Genomic DNA, 19,945 nt, shown 5'->3' on the forward strand with positions numbered 1-19,945 from the left:
CTGCAGGGGGGCACAGGTTTGATCCCTGGTCAAGGAACTAAGATCCTGCAGGCCACATGGTGAGCCCTACCCCCCTGCCAAAAAAAAAAATAATAAAATAAATTTTAAAAAAGGAAGTCTTGCTCCCAGAAAAAGTCAGCTAAATGCCATGCAAACAGCCAAACCAGACTTCCCAATGCCTCGCCTCTCAGCCACACTATTGAAAGACACAAGACAAATGGCAGCCGAGTGTTTGTACAGCTTGGGCAAGCTCCTTCAGCCCTCTGTGCCTCGGGCCCTGAGAATGATGGCATCGGGAGGATGGAGAGGGAAAGCTTGAGCCAGGAGCTCAGTGGGTGAGAGGAGTAGCCAGGATGTCAGAGTGAGGGGGCAGACATGGTCAGGCTGACGGTTCCGTAAGATAGATGCTTTCAGCTGGCTGGGGCTCTAGCAGGAGTGGGGTGGGTAATGGTCAGACATCAGGCACACAGGCCTTGAAGAACCTGGGGGTGAGGAGTGGGGATGGCTTTCATCTGAGAGGGCTGCAGGGGGAAGGCATGAGTTTCCTCAGACATAGCCAAGGTTTTATTTGAGTCGAGGAGGTGAAGGGAAGTTTATGGAGAGATTGAGGATACAGGGAGCTTGTGGATGACAGGGGAGCGAGCCCAGAGGGACCGATGGAAGGGGTTGTGAGGAAGGTGAAGACGTGAGCATTGGCTCAGCCTTGGGCACTTATGAGCAATTTGGGGATTTGAGGCTGGATAAAGAGGGAGGCCCTGAGAGGGTACCAGGGACTTCCCTTGATTGAGGGAAGCAGACAATGAGGTAGGTTAGGATAAGCCCTGATGCTCTCCTGGAATGGGAAGAAATTCTTAGCTCAAGGATGTGATAGCTCCAGACTAGTTGTTCTCCCTACTCCTGATATCTTGGAGAACTGGGCTGCCTTATTGCCTACATACTCAATAGGGTTATTGTCAGTTAACTGAAATAATATAACTAAACAGTATTTGTCTGTTGTTTTTATTATCATTCGGCACATTTTTCAACAAATGTTTGGATAGCACCAGCTGTGAGACCCTGGCAGGAATGCAAATACAAACACAAAATTGTTACCTGTGCCCTTTGGTGGCTTCCAGTCTTAGAAAAGAGAAATTCATTCTGTTTAGAGGGAGTACATTTGCAAAAGGCCAGCATTCTTGTAATCTATTATATCTCAAACATAGCAAAACAAATTAATGCAAAATAGCCCATTTCTTAAAGAAAAGATGCATTTACTGCCTTCAAGGTCAACATGGGAAAACTGGTCTCATCAATTTTAGCTTTGAAGATGACCAAGTTGTGGCTTTATCCATAGCTTTATGAACTTATTTGCCACCAACTTTTTTTTACTGCTTGGAATGAAAGAAAGAAAGAAAGAAAGAGAGAAGGAGGGAGGAAGGAAGGAAAGGAAAGGGAGAAAGAAACAAAGAAAAGAAAGAAAGAGAGAGAGAAAGAAAGGAGGGAGGGAGGAAGGAATGGAGAGAGGGAGAGAGAGAGAGAGAGGGAGGGAGGAAGGAAGGAAAGAAAGGAGGGAGGGAGGGAGGAAAAGTATAAATCAAATGCAAAAAAAAGAAGAGTTAAATACTTGCCTTGATCTGGTTGGAGTGTAAAGTAAATCAAGTGGCAATTTAATTCCCAATGAACATGTGACAACCATGGAGTTAAATATTAGATTTAAATAGGGCAGCTAATTCTCTGCAAGAATTACATTCGTCTCTTCATATGGGCACTCTCCCTAATGAACACATTTCTCCCTCTTAAATTCAATCATTGCTACTGGAGCATGAGAAATTAATATACATTCTTAGATTCATTAATAATGTTGCTCATAAAAGACCTTTTGGTTTTTATCACCCTGAGTTCCCAGAGGCCCATGGAAGCAGCCGTAGCTCCAAACCACATGAATTATAAGGGGAAAAAATCCTATTAAAACAGAACCTTAATCACCAGTTGCATTTTATATCGAGCTGTATCTAAAAAGAAACTGTATAACATATCCATCAACATAGAATGGATAAATAAATGGTGTTACAGTCCTTCCACAGAATATTATAAAGTAGTAAAAGCAAAAGAGTTACTACTACACACACAATGTAATTCAATCTCAAGGACATTGTTGAGTGACAGGTGTAAGACATGGAAGGATGCTTGTAGTACGATTCCATTTATATAAGTTCAACACAGGCAAAGCCCAACACTCTCTGGTTTAGGATACGTCATTGATAGCAAACCAATAAGGCAAAGGATTAACACAAAATACAGGACAGTGGTTACCCCTGGGAGGTGAGTAGGAAGTGGGTACAATCAAGAAAGAACACAGTGGTGCTTTAAAAGTACTAGTGATATTCTGTTTCTTACAATGGAATGGTGGGTTCCTGGGTATTCACTTTATTATTATTAAAACTACGGAGATATGCCTTGTATTTCCTTTTGAACTTTTGAGAGTTTGAACTGGCCTTTGAAGAGTGAACTAAGCAGAGAGGAAGCGGGAAGACTATTTTTACTTTTTAGTCTATTATATATTACTATTTCTCTTGTTATACTTAACACAATTTACAATTGGAAAGGAACTTTGTGGTGTCAAAGAAAAATCACGGACTCTGGATTCAGGCAGACCTAAGTTCAAATGCCAACTCCTCCATTCCCATGCTGTGCATCGTTGAATTTCTCACAGACTTAGTTTCTCCAAGTATAAAATGTAGGAAGGAATGCTTCCCAGTGTGGTGAGAGTCAAATGAGAGAATATTGTCGGCTGCACATTCCAAGCTCTAGAGGGAGTCACAGTCCTTTTAAACTCTGCCATTCAGGGATGAGTTGTCCAGAAAAGCATGGTGCCATTGACCTGGTGGAAACCCTGGTCTAAGGGATCCAACACTTGATGTGCTGGGTGAAGAGGCCCAAGCTCACACTGCAGCTCCGTCCTCTGTACAGTCTCTTTTTGGGCTTCTCCACTGGCTCTGTCCTGAGAATCACTCACTCCCCTCCCACCTTGCACTACTGGGCTCTAAAGGACCCTGGACCACCTCCTGCCTCTTTCCCCAGTAAGGCGCATGGATGAGTGACATGGGCCAGCTCTGCTCTGAACGAGAGGGAGGAATATTCTTCCTTCCCCAGATACTTCTATTCTTGTCTCCTCTTAGCTTTGGAGAGCCAAGACTGGGACACAATCTTAGAAAGGAGCTAAGGAAGCCAGCCTTTTCTAGACATTTCTGGTCTAAACAAAAGGAGTCACTACGGCTCAACCATGGAGCCTACCTCAGCAGGAGGTGAAAAGTGAGGTGAGGACACAGCCTCAATCAGCAATGCACAGATCTTGCATTTTCCCTTTGTATCCTCTGAGCCTCTCTCCCCCAGGAGTCTGAGGGGGCTTAACAAAGACTTAAGGCTTCCTGGCTAGCTCTCTGCCTTTCCCACCAGACACATAACTGACAAATACATGCAAAACATCTGGCTCGTGAGAGGCCTGCCATTAATATCCATTCCCTTCTCATTTCTCCCCTTTCCTAGTCTGTAAAGCTCATTAATGACATTCTGCAGCCAACGGCTCGGTGGTTCCTTTAGTTCTATCAGAAACAATAATTCCACTCCGGAGAGCAGGCCAACGCCGCCACCTTCCAACCCTTTGGGGTGGACCTTGCGGCTGGACACGGAGCTTCCCGTCTGGTTATCCTTGTGCGGAGGAGAGAACCGGGGGCCTGCAAGCTCAGGGTGCAGCCACTGACTCCCCATCCTCTGCCTGCAGCTCCACATGCCTCTATTCCAATGTCCATTCTGTCTTTGTTTTACAGTTGTTCAGCACATCAAGCGACATAACATTGTTCTGAAAAGGGAGCTAGGCGAAGGAGCCTTTGGAAAAGTTTTCCTAGCTGAATGCTATAACCTCTGTCCTGAGCAGGACAAGATCTTGGTGGCAGTGAAGGTAAGCGAACACCCCAGAATGTCTCATTATCCGTGGTCACACCCAGGTGTGGAGGTGATGCTTTATTTTATGTTATTGTAGTGGCCAATTCAGGAGCAAATTACATCTGCTATGGTGGATGTGTTCAAATTCCTTTAGAGGAATGGACATTGGGAAGGATATTTGGGGCACAACCAACTGTCAGAGGTTCTGCTCAGGGACAGCCTTCCAGTCTACAGGCTGTGAATGGCTCTGAGCTACTCTTCCCGGTCAATGTGAACTAAATTCTGGATAGAGGTCAGTGAGGTCAAACAGAATCCAACCGGCTGAGTCTTGGAGGCTCCACTGTCTCCTCAGGTTGCTTGGTGCTCGTCCAAGCTCAGTGGGAGTTTGTCTCCTGTTCGAAGGTTCTGGAAGGGAGACTGTGGCCTTCACTTTCCCTCTCAGCCTCAGTTCTGCTGAGAACTTCCGTTATACTTACTTTGTCCCTCCCAAATGTCTCCAAGGCCCTAGGCATGATTCCATCTGGGATGGGTGACATCTCTGGTAGATCCCACCTCCCTAGGAGACACAAGATTTTACACAGAAGTCTGAAAGTCCTTCATCATAGCCATGTCTTCGTAAACTCAAAACAGGAGACCTGTTCTTCGATAAGATAAACATTATTGAAAGGGCTGAAATTTCCACTGAGCTCTCTAAATCACAAGAATCAACGTAAATAGCACAAAAGACTTCAGCATATCGTTTACACATGGCATTGTCAAAATTACAAACGGAACAACTCACCCAAGTATAATATATATAAAACACTTAAAAGAGGCATATGTTTATAAAGCGAATTAATGCCGAATGCATACGGATGTGGCTAATGTAATAAAATGTAACTTCTTGGCCTCACATGATTGAGTTTGGGTTTTTATTTGTTTGTTTGTTTGGCCAAACACAGAATATTTGTACAAATGACATTTATTTACTCATTATAACCAGGACAGCTTTGTAAAAATGAGACATGTATTCCATTACTGTTGTACTTAGCCTTAAAATACTTTAATATATGTGTAATGGGTAACAGAGGAGAGAAATTAAATGATTCTTGAACTTCCCCAGCCTGCAGACTAAACACAGTTTCTGTTAAAGTTCATCCAGATGAAACACTGTGTATTTGCTTTCCTTGTCATCAAAAGTAACTAAGCCGACTGGCACGGATACTCTTAGACTCTCAGCAAAGGCTCCTAAAAAGCTGCACTCTGGGGCGAATAAAGGACAGACCTTTCTAGGGATGAGCAATGTAATATCAATCAAATAAACATCATCTCTAAGATAGGTAAATGGAGGAGGGGAGTGAGACAGAGGAGACAAGAGGGGAAGGGAGATGCCAGAGAGATGCGAGGTTAAGTGCGGTGAGTGGTGTAAAGTGAGAATCCTGAGGGGACGCTGAGGATGCTTAATTCCTGCTGCTGCAATTGCTTCCTCTTTTCTTTCATTTACTCAAAAAGTTTGTTATTTTTTAAAGCACAAAATGTTCAGAACATTTGGCAGTGCTATATCTGCAGTCTTTGCTTTCTTCTGCTGCTATCTTTTTTCCCCCCTTTGGAAAAATGGGACCGAAAGGTGCCTCTGTTTTTGTACATTCATAGCCTGATGCAAGGTTAGAGCTGGAAGACGCTTAGGGAACATATAAGCCTAGTCTAGCATGTGTCATAGGCAGGGAGACTGAAGGCCCTGGGGCCATGTTTCCCACTGATATCTGGAGGCCATCCAGGGAGCTAAGTCAGGCCTTCAGAAATTCACTTCATGGGGTCACAAGGTGAAATCTTTGAACGTGAGGAAATCCTGGGAGATTAGGGAAACCTAGAGGACAGTGTAGGAATAGCTGAAAGACCTCAGCCTGATAAAGAGATAGACTCACAGAATTTCTCAGTGGGTATTGCCTTTCATTTCCGTATCACTCCTAATTCTGCTCCTGCTTTGGCGTACTTCTTGCGGTGTCCTTAAGGAGACTAACTCCATGGCGCCCTCAACTCAGACATTACATTTCCTTCCAAACTAGTGCTAAAACAGGATTTCAGGGCTTGGGCTCGTCATGATGAAGGATCAGCCAGCATCAGCAGTGTGTAGCCAGCTGTTCTGTCCACAGCATGCTTCCCATCACTACTGCCGGTGAGGCTTCTTTCTGGTTTAAATCCCAGTCATAGCCCTAATCCCACCCCTGACTCCGACCCAGGCCCTAGTCCCCATAAACCTCCTGGCTTTGCCAAATAAATGTTTATAAATTAACGACCCGTGATGAGTGTTTGCTCTTTAATCAACACTGCTGAAAAACAAAACAAAAACAAAACCAGGGCTTCGCTGGTGGCGCAGTGGTTGAGAGTCCGCCTGCCGATGCAGGGGACGCGGGTTCGTGCCCCGGTCTGGGAAGATCCCACATGCCGCGGAGCGGCTGGGCCCGTGAGCCATGGCCACTGAGCCTGCACATCTGGAGCCTGTGCTCCGCAACGGGAGAGGCCGCAACAGTGAGAGGCCCGCGTGCCGCAGCAGTGAGAGGCCCGCGTACCGCAAAAGAAAAAAACCAAAAAAAAGCAAATTTGTCCCCTTATCTCAAGTAGAGAGAGCAAAATATCTACAGCTTAAAAATTCATTTCAACTTCAAGGTCACACAGCTAAGAAATCTCATCTCGATGACCTTGAATGTGAACTTTTGTTGAAATCGGAGGCTTTGCTTACATTGGCCAGAATGATTTCAAGCTTCAGAGAGGAGGCCCATTTTAACTTTCTGGGATCCAGAGGCTACAGCCACGGAAGAAACAAGTCTGATTTTTCATGGGCTCCGGGATGAATTGGGTCAGAAAAACACATGAACCTTTCATAAAGCTGCCTCTCACCAGCCTGATCTGCTCATTTTTAAGCGTGTGGGCCAATTGAAAGTGTGTTCAAAGACTATCTAATAAGCCTGGGAGGAAAATGTCTGTGGTTCCGTCCTGACCACAATAAAGGGATTTTTTTAAAGGAACGAGACAAACTGAACGTGGCCTCCAGGGCCTGCATAGCCCTTCACCTCTGAGGAATGGCTGCCAGGGCTGCTTCTCCTCCATTGGAGGCACCCAGGGATGTTTGACGGTCTTCCTGCCTGTTGCCTAGCAACCCCTGCAGCATTGATTATGCATGCTAAGAAATAGCAGCTATTGTCCTTTTTCCTTCTCTAGAAGGAACTGACGGGTTTGAAATCCGAGGTTTTGCTTTCAGACTGACAGATGTCAGGTTCCTGTACATTCTGGCATCGCTTGCCCCGAATGACTTAAGGTTTGAGGGACCCACAGATGCCAGTTTAAGGTGGGAGCGATCCTAAGGCATGCGCAAGCCCCTCAAGGGCGCGTGGGAGGCTGCGCACGCCTCTCCCATTAGAGTAGCTGCTTGTTTGGATCCAGCCGGATTGCCCTTTTCTTGATTTTTTGGATGACCTTTGTTTTTTAGTGAAATGGATTTATCCCTTTCCACTGAATGACAACCGAAGAACCCACAGAGAGGATGAGAAGCAGAGAAACCGGTCTTTGATCAAAATGAGTTCCTTTACCTTTAAGTAACTCAATTGCCAAGGAAACACTGCATCACCATTTCCCTGCATTAGCTGTGGATGCGTTAACTAATTTTGGCTCCATCCAACCTGCATTTCAATAGCTACAATTCCTACAGCCTTTCCTTGTGCTGTGAATGTGCGCTAATTTTCATTTTTTAAATACAGCCAGAAGTGGGCTTTGTAGGATTCATGGCCTCTCTTCCCCCTCTCCACTAACTCAGGTGTACTTCTAGAAACAGAAAAATGGTGAACACAAGAGAGGGCTTAGGAATCATATCTATAATCCAAGTCCCATGTTTTATAAATGGCAAATCCAAGACCCAGAGAAGTTGAGTGGCTTCCTCAAGGTGTAAGTTAAAGCGAGTCAGAGATTCTGCACAGGAAGACTTGGCGAGATGCGAAATGGTGACATCTGAGTTCAGCAGACTTTCTTTAGCACCTAATGAAGGCTTTTGGTTTTTCACGTTTCTGAATATTTGCTTGTCAGCAACAGAGGAAATGATGCAAGCGATCTGGCAGAGTTGACTGATACACCCCGTGGCACGTTACCATGGGCCAGCCCAAAGTAGCATCCAACACGCCGTGGCCACGCCCGTGCCTGGAGGGCCCCAGCGCAGCCTCGGGGCCACACAGCTCCCACTCACCCATCAGCTCTCAGCTAGAGTTGCTCCCTCAAGGAGACTTCCCCTTGCTGCTCCCCCGTTGAGGTCAGAACTCCCAGTTCCACGTATTAAGGCATCTGTACTTGTCCTTTACAGCATATGTCAAGGTTGTTAATTATACATGTATTCGTGGGTATATTTAATCAATGACATGAGTGTCTATCTTCTCCATTAGAGTGGCATATTCTTGAGGGTAGGAACCATGCCTTTTAGCACATTGCCTAATATGTAGTAGCAGGCAATAAATGCTTGTTGAATGGATGGATGGATGGATGGGCTATTGAAATAATAGCCTTTTGAAAAAGTAAATAATTGGCAGTTGGCATTTCTAGGTAAGAAATAATTTCATGAGATTATATATATATATATGATATAATCTAATGAGAAATCATTTTAGAAATGATCGAATCACTGTGCAGATATATAGAGCTATTATTGAAATTCTTTAGCTTAACTGATACATTTTGCCAACGAGGTCCAGGGAAGATAAATGACCTATCCAAAATTACATGGCTTGAATGAGATCACTTCATGTCAGACCTAGGACTAAAACTCCGACCTCCTCACCAGCCCCGTGCCCACTGTGCACCACGTTTTCACGTCCTGAATTCTACACATGCCCTAATAAACCAAACTGAGGAAATTCAACGTAATACCACTTATCAAGTAATACAAAGGAGTGTGTAGTTGTGCTTACTTGTGTGTAATGACGAGAGAGATTTTCATGTTTTCCTGGGTAGCAATGTAATTCAAGGCAATAGGTGGAAATAAGGAAAATGATTCTGGATGAGTGCTTGGCCTCAGGAGGATACAAGCAAAATACCTTAATCAGCTTTGATAATAAGAGCAGTATAAGATTCATTGAAAACCCAACTCCAGCTGGTTTAAGTAGAAAAGGGAATGTATTTGCCCAAGCTCCTGGAAGACCTTGCTGCTGGTGCTCTAGCTTCAGGCACTGAAAGATCTAGGGCATCAGCAATTCTCTCTCTCTCTCTCTCCATCTCCTGGCTCTGCTTTCTTCTCTGCTGACTGTATTCTCTGGCAGGCTCTCCCCACACTATGCTAAAGACTCGTCAGCAGTGGCTCTGGGCTTAGATGCGGCCATCCTAGCAACCCAAAAGAGAGCTCTTCTTTCCCAACAATTATGCAGAAGTCGAAGGGCCAACTCGTATTGGCTTGTCTTGAGTTGTTTCACCAGGCCCTCCAGCCAAGGGAATAGAATGTTCTGGTTATCTAGGCCTGGGTCACATGCATATCCTTGCAAATAGAAGATGAGGTCAGCTCTAACCACACACATGGACCAAATGTAAGGAGGCATTGGTTCTCTGAAACAATATTAGAGATGCTAAACAAAAAGACAGGGGAAAGAGACCTGACAGGACAAACTGAAAGATGAATGACTCAACTAGGACCTGCAGGACCACTGGGCCTCACTGTGAATGAAGCAGCTGGGATCCAGAAGCCCACCAGGATCTGAGCTGGCCCTTAGGACGGGCCCTTTGTTATCCTCGCGGGAGGCACCAAGGCTCTCCTCCAGGCCTCCGTGCTGGTGTGGCGCAGCTGTCTCTCCCCTCCGCTGTTCCCTAGCATTGGGCTGCTGCCTCCTGCCCGCTGCTGCTCCCACGGTCTCTATTACTCACCTTCAGATTCCTTAAGAAGGAAATGCCATGTGACCAGTTACTCCGGTCAGTATTCCTGCCAGGCAGCTGCCTGAGGTCCAAGCATCCAAGGTGGGCATGTGACACAGGCGAGGCCACCTATGGGCCAGAAGCAACTAGAGCCAGTTGTCTCAGAATACGTGTAAGGGCAGTAGAAGAGCTCGAAAAAGACAGCTTATCCTTCAGTTCTGGAACAGGGAAACAATTTGTAAATGAGAAAGAGCGTCAAGAGTTCATCCATTCAAGTGCTTTCCCCAGGCAAGTTTATTTTTAAGGCAGATGGCTGTTTTCTTTCTCCTCTCCTCCCTCCCTTCCTTCCCTCCTCCCTTCCTTCCTTCCCCCCTCCCTCCCTTCCTTCCCGCCTCCCTTCCTTCCTCCCTCCCTCCCTCCCTTCCTTCCTTCCTCCCTCCCTCTCTTCCTTCCCCCCCTTCCTTCCTCCCTCCCTCCCTTCCTTCCTCCCTCCCTCCCTTCCTCCCTCCCTCCCTCCCTCGCTCCCTCCCTCCCTCCTTCCTTCCTTCCTTCCTTCCTTCCTTCCTCCCTCCCTTCCTTCCTCCCTCCCTCCCTTCCTTCCTTCCTCCCTTCCTTCCCCCTCCCTCCCTCCCTTCCTTCCTTTCCTTCCTTCTTTTTATTTTCTACTGATAGTTGTCACATCAGTCCTCACATCTTGATTAACTGTGAAGCCTCTCAACCATTCCTTCCTCCTCCCGTGTCCCCCTCCATTTCTCCATTTAAATTGGTGTGTGAAATCCCTGTTCCCACAAAATAGAAATTGATGATGACAAGGTTAGTGTATTTAAGGGAACATTGGTCAGTGTTGCCCTAAAAAAATTGATTGTATTCCTTAACAGAATATAATGTTGCAGAAAGTACTATCAATTCCATCTTTACAAGTTTCTGGGAACAGAAATGGTAGAACTTTTAACAGTGGCTTGTTAAAAGGCTTAATCATCTTTATGGTCCGGGCATTGCTTAAAAGATTTCTATGTCCTTTAGTGGAAGTTCATTCTTCCCTGGTGCATGTATGAGTGCATGTGCTTGTGTGTGTGTGTGTGTGTGTGTGTGTGTGTACGTACACACCCACATGTGCTGTAGGATGGTCAGTAACATTTTCCGTGTCAGAATCCCTCTTGTACTTGTCACGGCGGGCCCCCATTATTAAGTTTCTCCATCAATGTCCCTTTCCCAGTAACTTCAACTTTTAACCTTTGATGGGAGATCTGTTTTTTGTCTTGTTAATTTGTCCTGTTAACCCTTTTTTTCTGGCTTTTCTCCAATTTATCCACATCTTTTCAGAAATGCTGAAAACAAGCAGTGCGTTTCACTCTAATGAGGTCTCATCTGATACAAAACATAGCTGGAGTATTCATTTCACTCCTCTGTATCTCTAGAACATGTACATTGTGATAGATGGGCTGCTTTTTAATTGACTTTAACGTGACAGCAGAACTCGTAATCGAGTCATGGTCTACTGTGACCTACCAGCTCCTTTCTCTCTAGTGGAATTGTCTCAGTCAATTGTATGCTAGCATATTTAAAGCCTGTAAATATCTTGCAGTTGTCCATGTCGGAGGCCAACTTCTGATTCACTCTTCTGAGTCCATATTTCTCTAATATGACAGTTGCTATGAATTAGTTTCCCATCTTTCAAAGATTGAGCATTTGTACTATGCAACTTGATGTAATATACACGCACAAGCCATCCATTTTATCCCCCAAATTATTGCAAGTATTTTAAAGTATATGAATTAGAAATTAACCTCATGTTTCCCATTGGATGGTTGGCTTGTTAGATTTGGAACCATGAGAGCACCATTGTGAAAATAAACATGGCAGCGGTCAGCACCCTGGCTATGAATCTTGTATTTGATAAGAGTCCTTGCAAAGGCCAGTTACATATGATTGGCTGGCCTTTGCCGTCAATCATATGTAACTGCACAGTTACACAGAGTGTTGGTTTCTAGTACAGCGAGCACTATCTGAGTGTGTGTGTGATCCTTACTGTTTTTACACAGTCATCTAATTAGCTTTTACATTTGTAGGAATGTTGGGGAGACAGCTACTACACTCTTCCTAGTTTCTAAGATTTTGTTTCTATCAAGCTCTTTCTATCTCTGAATTTATTACAATATACTCCTCAAAAGTTCACTTTTGTAAGCATTGGTGAGAAGCTTCCTCCACTTTTCTTTAGAGAAGACCCTGTAAGTTAGAAGAATCACATAGCCTCGTGACTGTGGCTTACCCTAAGTACTTGAATAATCATTGCCTCTAAGGACGTCATAGCGAGGGTGTCTGCCTTAACTCTATTTCAGTTTAGCATTGTTTTCCAACATTCCCAAGAAGTAGGTTGACCCATTAACAGCTTACTAAGGTGACTTTTATAGAACAGGTCTGTCCAATAGAAGTATAACGTGGACCACAAAAGCAAGCCACATTTCTGTTTTAAAATTTCCTAGTCTACCTGTTAAAAAGTAAAAAGAAACAGATGAAACTCATTGTATTGATGTGTTTTATTTAATTCAACCTATCTAAAATACCATCACTTCAATATACTATTAATCTAAAAATATTAATGAGGTATTTCATGCACACCAAGTTTTCAGAATCTGAAATCTGTATTTTACACACATCTCAATTTGGACCATATTTCAGATGATCACTAACCACACATGGCTATTGGCTACCATATTGGACAGTGCAGGTCTAGAAGATATCAGAAGAGTAAACAGTCTCCATTAGCAACAGATCTTGACCCAGAAGAGCTTAGGCATGTGGACAAACATTCTAATGCATCTTGGTTGCCTCGTGGGAGGGTTTACTCATTTCTATCTCTGCTTTAAGCCCAGTGGTGTGCATTGGGCATCGTGAGGTTTTGCTATAATAATCTCTTCTTTTTTTTCTCTTTCACCTTAACTCTGTGGCTATGCTCTCTAAAAAGTATAGGAGAAGAATATGACATCAGTATTTTAAAAAGGACACAGTCTTCGTGTTACCTTGTGCCTCCAAAACCGCCTATACTTTGAAATGCACAATCATTTGTCATGACTCACAACATCCAATCACACCAATGGTTTCAAATAAGTGATCTTGCCTCCCCTACCAGCTTCCCATTAGCCTTAATATTCTGCAGAAGCATTTCAGACGAATGTTCAGCTTCCTTTTGTTTTTATTTTCTTACTTCTATTTTACTTTCACTAGTTTCTCAGTTCTGTGCTTGACTTTATGTCATGCTAATCCACTCTTCCAACTCTGACTCAGTGTGTACTCCAGACAGCAGCTCGCTGCAGCTCAGGATAAGACCTCTCCCTTGAGAATGTCTTCAGACAGGATGGCATCTTTAGAGTGTCATCTTTAGGAAATTCACCAGGAATAAGAAGAAATGAAGCTACAAAGCAGACACTAGGAATAAGAAAATAGCAATGCTCAGTGATGGGGCAAATATGCCTGTCAAAATGAAACTTCAGTGGAGGGAGTTGTCAGTGAGGGAAGCTGCCGCCTCATGTCCATTGCCAAGGGACACAATCAGCCATGGTGCTAAAACAGAGATGAATTCTATAAATAGGGTTGATAGCAGGATTTTTCCAGCTTCTGATTGCTGTCTGGCTATGGTTCCACCCTTAGAAAAATTCTGTCCTTCGAGTGCCAAATTCAGAAGATGATTTTGCCCAACTCGTTACCGCCATATTTTCTGAATCTCTTAAAATAGAATTGGATTATAATTTAGAAAAAGAACTTGACATGTAAAAATGGATGGGCACATAGGATGAGGCCAGGTTTGTGAAATGCATTTGTCCCATGAATAGTGAAATCTCCTCTCTTAAATTCAAAAATGTTACTGAAGCACAGTTTTTAGCATTGCACTAAGAGCGGAGTCTCTTCCCGTAGGATTTTGCTTTGAGGAAATGGAAATATGAAATGCTTGTTAAGTCTTTCAGTTTGGTGCCTCCCCAGTGAAAATCCTATCTTCTTTCCCACTCTACCCCACTGTCTGACATCCCCCCACCTCTTTCTCTAACACGCACACACACACACACACACACAGACACACACAAAATTTAGCATTCTTGAATCAACACTACATAGCTGAAACTTGAGAAGAAAATTTACATGCAGAATTTGTCCATGCTTTGTGAAAATGACCTGAAAGTTTCATTTGCCTTCTCCAACACACTGTGAAAGATGGACCAAGGCCATAGAAATAAGCTATCTCAGCGACTCAGAGAAGCCCCTGCATAAAAAGACTGGATCTCTGAGAAAACTCTGCAGGCTTCAAGGGATTTCAGGAGGGAACCAGTGGCAGACTCAGGGGCACTTCCATGCCCTGGGCTGGCCCCCTGCCTTATCCATGCACCTTCTGGCCTTCTTGGATCCTAGCGTGAGCAAATTGAATGCAACTAGGTTGGAGTTTCAAATTCAAATCTCCCAAATATCTGCCTGTACCAGGGAGCCTGGGAGGCATCTCAACTTAGTCTATCTCGTCCAATCCTCCCAGGGACCCTGTGAAGTAGATGATATTGTTACCCTCACCCTACAGAAGAGAAAACCAGGGTTCAGAGAGGTCCAGAGCAGCGCCAAAGTTTGTGTTCTCCTTTCAGTCAAAGGCAGATCCTCACACTATGGTACCCAAAGGGGAGGAGTTCTAGCTTCTCATCAAAAGGTCCAGGTTTAAACCCTGGCTCATTGCACCAATAAATCTTGAATACCTGCCATGTGCCTGGTGCCGTGCCCAATGCCGGCAGTGTAGAGGTGGAAGGCACAGTCCCTGGGTCAAGAAGCTCACCATATACACCAGAGATAAGCAAATAAACATGCAGTGAGAATGTACTGTGGCTGGCAATAGGATAGAGGTGGGTACGAGGTGTACCTAGAAGGGTCATCCAACCTAGCCTGGGAGGCCAGGCCGTGGGGATGTGACAATGATGAGGGGGTCAGCGAATGTTTCTCAAAAAGGTGATGGCCAAGCCCAGTCTTGGAGGACTGCTAGGTGTTAGCCAGGTGTATTAGTTCTTATGACTGCTGTAACAAACTACTACAAACTCAGTGGCCTAAACAACGCAAATTGTTTCTCTCACAGTTCTGGAGGCAGAAGTCTGAAATCAGTTTACTTAGTTAAAGTCAAGATGTCCTGGCTCCTTCTGGAGGGCCTAGGGTAGAATTTGTTTTCTTGCCTTTTCCAGCCTTTAGAGATGCCCACATTCCTTGGCTCATGGCCTCTTCTTCCTTCTTCAAAGCCAGCAGCACAGCATCTTCTCTCCTCTCTGACCTCTGCTTCTATCCTAATAGCTTCTCTCTCTTCCCCCTCCTGCCGGTCTCTCAGAAGGACCCTTGTTTATGATGATACTGGGGCCCACTCGAATAATCCAGGCTCATTTCCCCATATCAAGATCCTTAATCATATCTGCAAAGCCCATTTTGCTCCCTGGTGGCGCAGTGGTTAAGAATCTGCCTGCCAACGCAGGGGATGCGGGTTCGAGCCCTGGTCTGGGAAGATCCCACATGCCGAGGAACAATTAAGCCCGTGTGCCACAACTACTGATCCTGCGCTCTAGAGCCTATGAGCCACAACTACTGAAGCCTGTGTGCCTAGAACCCGTGCTCCACAACAAGAGAAGCCACCGCAGTGAGAAGCCCGCGCACTGCAACGAAGAGTAGCCCCCGCTCTCCACAACTGGAGAAAGCCCGTACGCAGCAACAAAGACCCAACGCAGCCAAAAAATAAATAAATAAATTTATTAAAAAGTCCCTTTTGGGGCTTCCCTGGTGGCGCAGTGGTTGAGAGTCCGCCTGCCGATGCAGGGGACACGGGTTCGTGCCCCGGTCTGGGAAGATCCCACATGCCGCGGAGCGGCTGGGCCCGTGAGCCATGGCCGCTGAGCCTGCGCGTCTGGAGCCTGTGCTCCGCAACGGGAGAGGCCACACAGTGAGAGACCCGCGTACCGCAAAAAAAAAAAAAAAAAAAAAGTCCCTTTTGCCATGTAAGGTAACATATTCATAAGTTACAGGGATTAGGATGTGGATACCTTTGGGGCAGGGCATTATTCAACCTCCAACACCAGTGACCCTGACCAAGTCAGCATCCCAGGCAGAGGGATGAACAAGGGCAGGGGCAGGGGGGCATGGCCCGTGTCATTTGGGCAGCTGCAGACATTTCATAAGGTGGAAGCATAAGTTTCAAGACAGGCATGTCAAGAGATCAAGCTGTACAGAGACGCAGCGGAGCCGGTTCATTCAGGCGTTGTGTTTGGAGCTTGAATTATCATTGTGATGTATCACCCTATTTGCTCATGAATGTCTGAGGCCCCTGTTTGGGTCATTGTCTTCTTGATGCCACCGCAGCTCTGGTCAGTGACTGACACAGGACAGGAGCTCCGCATGTGTGCGTGGCACCAACAAATGCCAGCTGTGCCCTGCTGTGACACCGTGGTGGCTGAGCAGAGAACTAGAGGCACCAGAGGCCAGCTGGCATGCTCCTGGGCATTGTCTTTGTGGCAGCATGACTGGCCTTCTTGAGCTCACTGGCAAGGGTGTTTCCTGAGCCAGCAGTGTGTGTGGGCACACGTTGGGGAAGGCTTTTTGGAGACCTCACTTAATAAAGACTGGCAAAGTGATCATTGTTGAAGCTGGAAGATGGGTACATGAGGGGTCATTATGATCTTCTCTCTACTGAATATGTCCATAATATAAAGCTTTACAAAGGTTATATGAGCAGGGGCGAGGTGTGCAGAGCAGCCTAGAAAGTACAACCAGCCCCCAAATGGGAGAGATGTCCGAGGTAGTAATTGGGACCAGGGTTAAAAAGGATGAAGGTGATAAAAAGTTAATGTCTGCACCTTGCACCCATCAGAATGGCCGTCATCAGGAAGTCTACAAATAATAAATGCTGGAGAGGATGTGGAGAAAAGGGAACCCTTCACATTGTTGGTGGGAATGTAAACTGGTACAGCCGTTATGGAGAACAGTATGGAGGTTCCTTAAAAAACGAAAAATAGACTTACCGTATGATCCTGCAATCCCACTCCTAGGCATATATCTGGAAAAGAAGAAAACTCTAATTCTAAAAGACACATGCACTCCAATGTTCACAGCAGCACTATTTACAATAACCAAGACATGGAAGCAACCTAAATGTCCATTGACAGATGAATGGGTAAAGAAGATGTGGTACATATGTACAATGGAATATTACTCAGCCCTTTAAAAGGACGAAATAATGCCATTCGCAGCAATATGGATGGACCTAGAGATTATCATACTAAGTGAAGTCAGACAGAGAAAGACAAATATTTGTGGAATCTAAAAAATGATACAAATGAACTTATTTACAAAACAGAAATAGACTCACAGACATAGAAAACAAACTTATGGTTACCAAACGGGAAAGGAGTGGGGGGGATGAATAAATTGGGAACTTGGGTTTAACAGATAACAGATACACACTACTATATATAAAATAGATAAACAAGGACCTACTGTATAGCACAGGGAACTATATTCAATATCTTGTAAAAAGTTCATGTCTGTCACTTAATGAAAGAACATCTATGTAAATCCTTCATAAACTAAACCTTTGCATACCCAGAAGGAACTTTTCCTCAGTTATTCATACAAACCTTATTTCCTCAGGAATTAGGCTAGTTTTTCAATCTTTTGGGTGATACATGAGAGGAATGTCCTTCCCATCCAGGAACCTCAAAGCCCCCTAAAGGAATCCCTCTCAACGCAGCTTCCCTCTCACGCCCTCAGTCTAAGCTGTGTCGGTTTTCTCCCCTCTGCCCCTGGTCCCCAGACGCTGAAGGATGCCAGCGACAACGCACGCAAGGACTTCCACCGCGAGGCTGAGCTGCTGACCAACCTCCAGCACGAACACATCGTCAAGTTCTATGGCGTCTGCGTGGAGGGTGACCCGCTCATCATGGTCTTTGAGTACATGAAGCACGGGGACCTCAACAAGTTCCTCAGGTACGGGGGGCACCGGGGGCCACGTGGGAGGTGGGCTCCAGACAGCCTGGGGGTGAGGAGAGGGGGCTTCCTGGGAAGGACCAAGGGGCCCTTGGACCTTTCTCTGGAACAGCCTGTCCTGGTGACAACATCAATGCCTACTACAGAGAAAGAACCTGAGGCCACTGCATGGCTCCTTTTCCTGAATCAACAAACTCTACATAATGTGATACTAATGATTCCACTCCATTTCACCTGTGTTTATTGAGTGTTGCTTCATTAAATGGTACATGACCTGTGCGTTTGAGATGGGCCCTAGGCTCTGTAGGAGTTTACCAGGTGGATAAGGGAAGAATGTTATTCGGGCGAAGGGAACAGCAAGAGTTCAGGCACCCAGGTGTCACAGGGAAAGGTCTGGTCTGGTGAAGAGTGGAGAGTCTGGAGATGCCAAACAACACAATAAACCAGGGCAAGGGGAGGTGGAAAACAGGGTAGGAGAGGGTCACGGCTGGAAAGGCGAGCATTTGGACTTTACTCAGAGGACATAATGAAGAACCAGGAAGTCAGTCGGTCAGAGGATAGAGTGCAAAGAACAGCATCGAAAGAGCAAAACGTCTAAGAGGAAGGAGGTAAAACGACACTGGACAGGACCATTGAAGACTGAGGACTGGGGCCCTTACTGAGTCCCGGAGGTCAGAAAAAGGTGGTCAGCTTCGACACGAGGGGTTTTGTGACCAGCGGGGAAAACTGGAAGGCAGCAAAGTGAGGAAAGGGAAAATGTCGAGGATAAAAGGGAGTCGTTGGGTTGTTAAATAGCGTTGTAACTTGGATTTCTAGCATGGGCCTAATTGGGTTTTGGTTCAGCAGTGGGTTCTCAGGCAGTCCCTTCCTTGCGGTGATGGGTGCGGGGGCCCGCGAGGGGCCGCGGGATAGAGCAAGTGAGAGACGGTTTCGAGTGTGCATAACCGGGGGTGGGGTGCGCGGGTGGGCGGCGCTGCTTTGAAACAGTGAGGAAAACGGTGCAAAGTAAAAGGGATCGCAGGGCAGCGTCTCTCGAGGAGATAGCAATGATCCGGGCAGCACGTTGAGCTGGAGTTGAATCTCAGCTCTAGCATTTATTAGCTGAATGACCTTGGGCAAGTCTCTTAGCTGTTGTGATGATAATATTGAGCCAGCAGGGTAGGCAGGAGGGCTGAATTAGAATAAATAGAAAGCTCGTAGCATAGGAGCAAGTAGGAAGTTTTCAACAAGCAGAAGCTTGAACTCTGCTAGTAATGATTTCTACTCGGACACCAGCTGAGAGAAATCGAAGGGAGAGCTGAGTTTGATGAGAGAGACAGAGGAAGCTGGTGGTCACCCTGCTGGAGCCCATAGTGAGTGTTCTCATCCTGTATCTACCAGGGGAGAGAAGAAACGTGCTGATCCAGGCCCTCCTCGGTGAAGGAGAACAAGCGATGCTTTCATTTGCATTAAGCAGAGGCACGATGGAAGCCGCACATTTATGATCTCAAACAAGGAAAGAGTAAGAGGTCCCAGTAGTGAGGGCTGGGAGACCCGGGTTCTCCCTCCTATTCAGCATCAGATGCTTGGGTCCCTTGGGTGGGTCCCCAGCCACACCACCTCAGCCGCCAGAACTCTCAGGTGGGTCTGAGTTAGATACTCTTAAAGTCACATCTGGCTCTCGCACACTGTTTTCTTTAAAATATAACTAATCTTTGAAAGCTTAGTATAATTTAGGAGAAATAAGAAAGATGTTCCTCACTGGCCTCAGTTTCCTCACCTGTAAAATGGGTGTGATAACACCCATTTCAAGGCCTAGTGTCAGGACTCTTGTGATGGCAGGTAATCAATAGATGTTGTCCCCACAACCCTTCTTCTCTGACACATTTTCCTCTTTATTTTGGCTGAGGCATCCGTAATCCCGGGGAAGTGACGCCTTTTGCGTTACAGCAGCACCTAGACTGCCCTGTCCTCCTCTAGTTTCTACGGGCACTGAAGAGAGCTTTCCACAGAAATCGGCACCAGTAGCTTCATGCAGCCCCTGGAAGGTTCAGGAACTGTACAGTTTAAGGAATAAGTCAATTGCTGAGACAACAGTGGAAGGGTAAGAGAGTACTGCTGTGTTTAGAAATGTCATCCCGTGATTTGTACAGTCTGGATCATTTTGACCATCCCTAGCCTCGTGAATACATGTGCACGG

At 45.6% G+C, this 19,945-nt stretch overlaps 1 protein-coding gene across 3 annotated transcripts in view; it reads left to right on the plus strand.

Moving 5' to 3' along the window:
- NTRK2 (neurotrophic receptor tyrosine kinase 2) overlaps positions 1-19,945 on the plus strand; it is a 378,936-nt gene that overhangs the window by 284,138 nt on the left and 74,853 nt on the right. For all 3 annotated transcript variants that reach the window (XM_060014974.1, XM_060014975.1, XM_060014973.1), the window contains exons 14-15: positions 3,807-3,937; positions 17,594-17,766. In XM_060014974.1, coding sequence (XP_059870957.1) covers positions 3,807-3,937; positions 17,594-17,766 — 304 coding nt within the window. The remainder of the gene's footprint in view (positions 1-3,806; positions 3,938-17,593; positions 17,767-19,945) is intronic.

This window comes from Delphinus delphis, chromosome 6, assembly GCF_949987515.2.
Source record: "Delphinus delphis chromosome 6, mDelDel1.2, whole genome shotgun sequence".
Classification (NCBI taxonomy): Eukaryota; Metazoa; Chordata; class Mammalia; order Artiodactyla; family Delphinidae; genus Delphinus; species Delphinus delphis.